General features: G+C 26.7%; 1 protein-coding gene across 1 annotated transcript; it reads left to right on the top strand.

Moving 5' to 3' along the window:
- Positions 1–534: 534 nt before the first annotated feature.
- LOC108852240 (uncharacterized) lies at positions 535–5,931 on the top strand. Its single transcript, XM_018625743.2, has 7 exons — positions 535–733; positions 827–913; positions 992–1,216; positions 1,312–1,473; positions 1,565–1,618; positions 5,046–5,192; positions 5,324–5,931. The coding sequence occupies exons 1-7, from the start codon at positions 584–586 to the stop codon at positions 5,693–5,695; spliced, it is 1,197 nt and encodes a 398-aa protein (XP_018481245.1). The 5' UTR covers positions 535–583; the 3' UTR covers positions 5,696–5,931.
- The last annotated feature ends 1,384 nt before the right edge of the window (positions 5,932–7,315 follow it).

Raw genomic sequence — 7,315 nt, 5'->3', positions numbered from 1 at the left:
ATGTAAACTATAACTGGAACATTACTTGAGATAATGGATAAAAAGTCAATCTGTGTATTTGTACATTTTGTATGACAAAAAAAGACTTGCTTGCTTTGATGACGTTTAATTACTGAGTCAGTTTTCATGAATTTTAAAATCACGAGGGGCTGATGATGTTAATTCATGAGCCCATTTTCAATTGTATGTTAAAGTAAGTAATCACTAGTGTTTTTCTTTTGATAACCCAGCATCCGACCACTAAGCGTGATCGACTAGCCCATCGGGCTTATGCCTATGCCATTATAGTAATTTTTAAACCTCTACTTAAGGACCCCTGGTTACGCAAAGTGGTCTCGAGGACGAGAAAAGCCCATGTAAATTCTCTCGTGGCTAACGCAGATCGAACCCAAAACAGGCACTCCAGCTGGAGTTCCTTTACCACTAGGCCAACACGCGTTGGTTCACTAGTGTTTTTCTTTTATCCAATTTCCTAATTATATATATAATATATGAGAAATTTACTCCTATAAATTCCAGCGGTAGTTGATAAAAAATTTTTATAATTACCAAAGAGTGTTTCTCAGGATTACAATTAACCATAATGGGAATGGCCGGTTTCGCAGTAGCACTGATGATAATAGGAATGATAATCTCTCCTTGTGTCTATGGAAAAGAGTTCTCTGATCACGAGGAAATCAAAGTACAAAGACTTTTGAAGCGGCTCAACAAGCATGCTCTTAAATCCATTAAGGTGTATATTATACAAATTCCATATTCATAAACTCAATGCTTTGATTGTTGGTGGGAAAGCTTTATTGAATGTTTCACTTTAATCTCTGTGAAGAGCGAAGATGGTGATATAATAGATTGTGTTCCAATACATAGTCAACCAGCTTTTGATCATCCTCTGCTTAAAAAACACACCATCCAGGTTTGACTTTCATTGACAAGCCATCTTTTGTTTATATATGCATGCATGAGGATGTTGAAACGTCAAGTTTTTGCGTAGATGAGACCGAGCTTTATACCGGAAAGTACGTCTACGTACACCAAGAAAAAGATAAACGCTACTCAGGCGTGGAACAAGAATGGAAGATGCCCTAAAAATACAGTTCCGATAAGAAGAATAAAGAAAGAAGATATCTTACGATCAAAATCTATTAAGAGTTATGGGAAGAAGACGACTCAAGGCAGCCCTGAAGGTACTACGGTTGATCCAAGTAAAGGCCATGAGGTATACTTTTAATATATTGTTCTTGTTTTAATTACTCTCTAGTCTCTCTTGCGGGCGGCTTTATTTACATTGTTCTCTTTTTGGAGCTGGTTTAGTACGCGGTCATGAATTCCATGAGCGGAACGTTTTTCGGGACACAATTTTCAGTGAACATCTGGAAACCAGAAGTTCAAGTTCCGGAAGAGTTCAGCTTGGCCCAGACTTGGCTCGTGTCTGGAGTTGGCACTGCTCGTAACACAATTGAAGCTGGTTTGCAGGTCTTGTAGTACTTCATATATCCTTAATTACACCTTTATTCATTTGCAAAACATCCAAAGTAACATTACATCTGTTTTCCTTAATCTATAGGTTTATCCAGGAAAATATGGTGATAGTAATCTAAGATTATTTGTTTACTGGACGGTAAGTTCCCATTCTCTACATCGACATGTTATAAAGCTAATCACTAAAAAGTTTAAATGACTTACTAGCTAGTTTCTATACTATTAAACCATAATTTTTATTAGGATTCTGACTTTGATTTCTATAACATCTTGAGGTAGAGAATGTCACTTGTCTTTTTTTTAATGAATTACGAACATATTATAGTCAACCAATCAGAAACAAGAGTTTTCTTGACCAATCAAATATCAGCACCATTTAAGCACAATAATTTATGCCTATTTCGGGTGAATTATAAACCCAATCTTGCCTATTTCGTCTATAATATAAACGATGCATTAAGGAAAACATAAACTCCTTGTGAGCTCGCCTATAAAAATGGTTTTAAATAAGTGATCAAATGTATCAGAATAAAAGCAACAAAATTAAACCCAATACAATTTTGATTTCTGAGGCCCAACAATTAAATGTTATTTTTAGTTTTATATAAAAATGTGATTTACAAAGTCCAATAATTCAGTGTTTTATCCTTGATAAAAAAATATACACTCTAAATTATATAAAATTATTATAGAATAAAATTTATATTTAATATTTTAAAAACTATTAAATTTTTATTTATATTCTATATAAATATACAACTTTAATAATATCTTTAACTATGTGTTTTGTCCGCACGTGCAGACTTAATCGTTTTAGTAATATTTATTAGTTTATATTTTATTAATTCGAAAACCAGTATGATAATTTAATTATTTATGTTTTCAAGAAAATCAAACATCAAAAAAAAATAATATATATATATATATATATATGTATATATGACGAAAATATTTCATTAAAATATATATGTTTATAATCGTGTTAATATTTTAAAAGAAAACATTCACATATTAAAAATATTTTAGAAAATATATTTATACAAAATGGTTTTAGTTGGTTAATATTTAATTATAAATAGTTTATATGTTATTTTATATCTTTATAATTGTAAAATTAAATTTTTAAGATAACAACACAATATATAAGAATTATCTTATTTAAAAATTTAAGATTATTAATAAAAAATCGTTTTTATTAAAAAAAATAATTATATATAAAATTCATTAATGTTAAGGGATAATTTTATATATACACTGTTTATCATTTAAATTTTGAAAAATGCATTTCTCTTTTTTTTTTTTGAAAACTACACTTTTTTGTATATGATAAGACATATTTATCCTGATTCTAATATTTCTTGTACATTAAATAACTAAAATGTAAATATGAAAATATTATTATTATTTATGTGTATGAAAATTTATGTTTGAGATAAATACATAATGTTGTGGGGTTTAGTATTTTCATGAAATAGATTGAATTGTTTTACTAGTTCATCCTCCATCATTAAAAACAGGCAAACCACACAATTAAAAACTGTGAAAATATGTCATAAAAAAATTGCAGCTCCACGAATTCTTATGTGCCCATATTCACAGAGTTCATAAACATACTATTTTTTCCTGTAATCATCATGCTAATCAAAGTACAAAGTTACTGTAATTATTAAACTGAAACAAAAAGAAAAGAGAAACATCAATACACCTTTTATTTTTTATGTATCTTGGATTGTTTTCATGAGTGTCTGAATTATATCAACACAAAATAATCTTCAAGGGATCATTACTATATGCCAAAGAAGTTTGTATTGGTGATTGATTGGTTTTTGTTTCTAAAGAGATCCTAAGAACAAGAATATGTTGAATAGTGATGAAATACTTAAAAGCATTTTGCTGGGGAAGCAACAATAGAGCTACTCGAGCTTTGGCCTTTCCAAAGTATGGATAATTGATTTCTTTTTTTTTTAAATTCCAAATTTGGTTATATTATCGTGAGGGACTACTAAGTTTTCTCCATTATTTTTAGTTTTTTATTTCTATAGTATTTGGTGCAATACTAAAATAACTAAAAATAATGGAAAATATTTAGTAGTCCCTAACGAAAATGTAACCAAATTTGGAATTTTAAGAAAAATAAATCAATTATCCATACTTTGGAAAGGCCAAAGTTCGACAAGTTCCATTGTTGCTTTCCCAGCAAAATGCTTTTAAGTATTTCATCACTATTCAACATATTCTTGTTCTTAGGATCTTTTAAAAAAAATCTAAGATAATAACACAATACATAAGAATTATCTTATTTTTTTAAAAAATTATTATTAATAAAATGAATTATCTTATTTTTAAAAAATAATATTATTAAGAAAATGAATTATCTTATTTAAAAAATAATATTATTAATAAAATTCGTTTTTGATTATATAATTATTATATATAAAATTCATTAAGGGTATCATCGACTTTGACCACTCAACTTTTAACGTGAGAGTTTGGTTGCGAAAATTACTTACAAATAATAATAAAATTTATATTTAATATTTTAAAAACTATTAAAATTTCATTTATATCTATATAAATATACAACTTTAGTAATATGTTTTAACTAGGTGTTTTGCCTGCACGTGTGAGCTTAATCGTCTTAGTAATATTTATTAGTTTATATTTTATTAATTCGAAAACCAACATGATAATTTATTATTTATGTTTTCAAAAAAAATAAACATCAATATACATATATATATATATATGACAAAAATATTTCATTAAAATATATATGTTTATAATTGTGTTAATATTTTAAAAGAAAATATTCACATATTAGAAATATTTTAGAAAATATATTTATACATGATGGTTTTAGTTGGTTTATATTTAATTATAAATAGTTTATATGTTATTTTATATCTTTTATAATTGTAAAAATAAAATTTAAGGTAACAACACAATATATAAGAATTATCTTATTTAAAAATTCTAAGATTATTAATAAAAATCGTTTTTTAATTATATAATTAATTATATATAAAATTCATTAATGTTAATATTGACTTTAACCATTCAATTATTATAATTTTTTATATCTTATTTTTAACTTTTATAATTGAAAAATATTTTAAAATAACAACACAATACATAAGAATTATCTTATTTTAAAAAATAATATTATTAATAAAAAATCGTTTTTGATTATATTATTATTAAATATAAAATTCATTAAAAGTATCATCAACTTTGACCAATCTAACTTTTAACGTGAGAGTTCGATTGCGAAAAATTATTTCGCAAATAATAGAATAGATAGTATGCATATTTGATAAATATAAACAATCGACATAATTGTAACTAGAATATATAGTCTTATGTAAAAATTTATAATTTTTAAGCAGTAAAAATATATACTACTTTTATCACTTAAATTTAGACGGTCTGTTAAATATATTAAAATATATACTACTTTTTGGAAAAAAAAATTAATACAAAAGTGTCTCTTACTATTTTTATGCGTGCGGATTCACGACGAATATATTAAAGACGATAATCATAATGTAACTTTTTGTTGAAAATAGGCCGATGGATACCAGAATACAGGGTGCTACAATAATGACTGCTCAGGTTTCGTTCAAAGGAGCAATCTTATCACAGTAGGTGGAACCTACACCACCGTCTCAGAATACGACGGAAATCAATACGAGCTCTCCATACTTATATGGAAGGTACTAAGAACTAACATACATAATGTCTTTTTCTCATTTTAATAACAATATGGGGTATTATTGAGTTTACCCTACGTTACGTTATATTATATCTGCATATCAACCCAAAATGGATTGTCGATTATATCTAGGACGGGGAAAACTGGTGGCTACGGATAGGTGAAGAGCTTGTGGGGTACTGGCCTGGCAATTTATTCAATTCTATAGGAAGTGGAGCTACGATAGTTCAATGGGGAGGTGAAATCGTTAACTTGGAGACTGGTGGGCAACACACGACCACGGATATGGGAAGTGGCCATTTTGCAGGTGAAGGTTATAAGAAAGCGAGCTACTTCAGGAGTCTTATGACAGTCGATGGAACCAATACTCTGAGTGCACCACAAGGAGTTTACCCCTTGACTGGTCATGATAACTGTTACAACATTATGGCAGGAGATGCTGGAACTTCCTGGGGGGTGAATTTCTTTTACGGTGGCCCTGGCCGGAACGAGAATTGCCCTTGATTTGGATCTGCCTAGCTGCCCATTGCTAGAACTTCCAGTGCTAAGGTGTTTGGTGTGGTTAGGCTAGGAACTCCTCTTTCCGACTTGTGTGCTTTTTATGTATCTGACTATGAACGTGTAAGTAAGAAAAATAATTCACGTCACTGATGTTAATATTATCTGTCTTCGGATAATACGTGTGTATAAGCTTTTCGAGTTTCGCGTGCTTGTAATTTGAATAATAATATGTTTGACAAGATCTTCAGTTTATAGTTAATTTTGATCTGCCTGGGAGGCTTTTTGATACGAGAATAAATATTCTTTACCTAGAGTATCATTTCTATGTTATAGTGCATCTGTAGAGGATGATATATTTTTCTTGAGTCATAATAAGGAAGAACCCCTGTTTTAATAGCGACTCATTCTTAACACACAAAAGCAACTTTTACATTGACAAACTGGTTGATGGTCAGTACTCTGTACAGACTAATGTATATATACATAATAATAATTTTCAATTTTAATATTTATTTTAATTTAATAGGTCATATTTTCAGTTTATATAATATTTATTATCTCAGTTTTAAATAAATTATTTTGATAACATTTGTGATTTTATAGATAAATTCATCATTAACATAAATTCATTTAGGATTTTGATGTTCTTCATGTACAGTTACAAATTAATTTACTTTAGGTTATGAATATGGTTGTTTAATATTATATATATAATATTTAACATAAATATACAATTTTTATTTTACTACATATTTTCAATGAAGTTTTACCTTTAATCATAACTTTAATATTGTATGTACTTGGATCAATTTTCATTCAAAATTAGAGAAACTGGTTTTAATATCAGTCACTAAACATAAGATATTACCAGTAGATATTGTTTATTTAAATATCCTAAATATCATTACAAGCATATATATTAAAATATATTATTTTAAAATAATAATATATATTGAATTGAATAAGTTGATGTTTATTAAATATCATGATATATATATATATATATATATATTAAAGTAAATTTTTAAATAATAATATTAATTGAAATAATAATTTATCTTAAAATCATAAAGAAGATGACAGGTAAGCTTTTCAAATAATAGTATAGGTTTGACTCTTTATGGTTATTGGGTTAGACCAAACATTTTTTTGTTCAAAATGAAAAATAAGATAAGAGATGTACGTTTTTAAAGAGAAATTACTTAAACTACCATGTTTTTAATATTCTATTTCATATTTATTTTAATCATATTATATTTAATTTTAAATAGAAAATATCATTATGCCTTTAATTAACTAAAGATAAAATTCTGAATAATCAAAATGTTTCATTAAAAAGGTAAATAAACATTTATACCTTTGAGGTTAACTATTATAGACTTGGGATTCAAATTTGAATGGTGAAGTTTTTGGAGAGAATTTAGAGTTTCTAAAAATAAATAAATAAAATAATAATATAATTTCGAAATAATTTTAAAATTAAAAAAATATAAATTTCAGAAAATATAAAAGTTCAAATTAAAAAATATAATTTAAAAAAAAATATTTTTAATATATTTACTCATTTACAATTTTTTGGGTGAAATTTACTCATTTAGAATTCAATTAATGATTTTAATTATT

Source organism: Raphanus sativus, chromosome 4 (genome assembly GCF_000801105.2).
Source record: "Raphanus sativus cultivar WK10039 chromosome 4, ASM80110v3, whole genome shotgun sequence".
NCBI classification, from domain to species: domain Eukaryota; kingdom Viridiplantae; phylum Streptophyta; class Magnoliopsida; order Brassicales; family Brassicaceae; genus Raphanus; species Raphanus sativus.
Note: the sequence above shows the minus strand (reverse complement) of the source record. Positions and strands in the feature narration are given on the sequence as shown.

Excerpts from the sequence above, each read along its gene's own strand:
- LOC108852240 (XM_018625743.2), top strand. The coding sequence starts at position 584 with ATGGGAATGGCCGGTTTCGCAGTAGCACTGATGATAATAGGAATGATA. Across the intron at positions 914-991 it reads TTAAAAAACACACCATCCAG|ATGAGACCGAGCTTTATACC; the intron begins GTTTGACTTTCA and ends GTTTTTGCGTAG. Across the intron at positions 5,193-5,323 it reads TCTCCATACTTATATGGAAG|GACGGGGAAAACTGGTGGCT; the intron begins GTACTAAGAACT and ends GATTATATCTAG.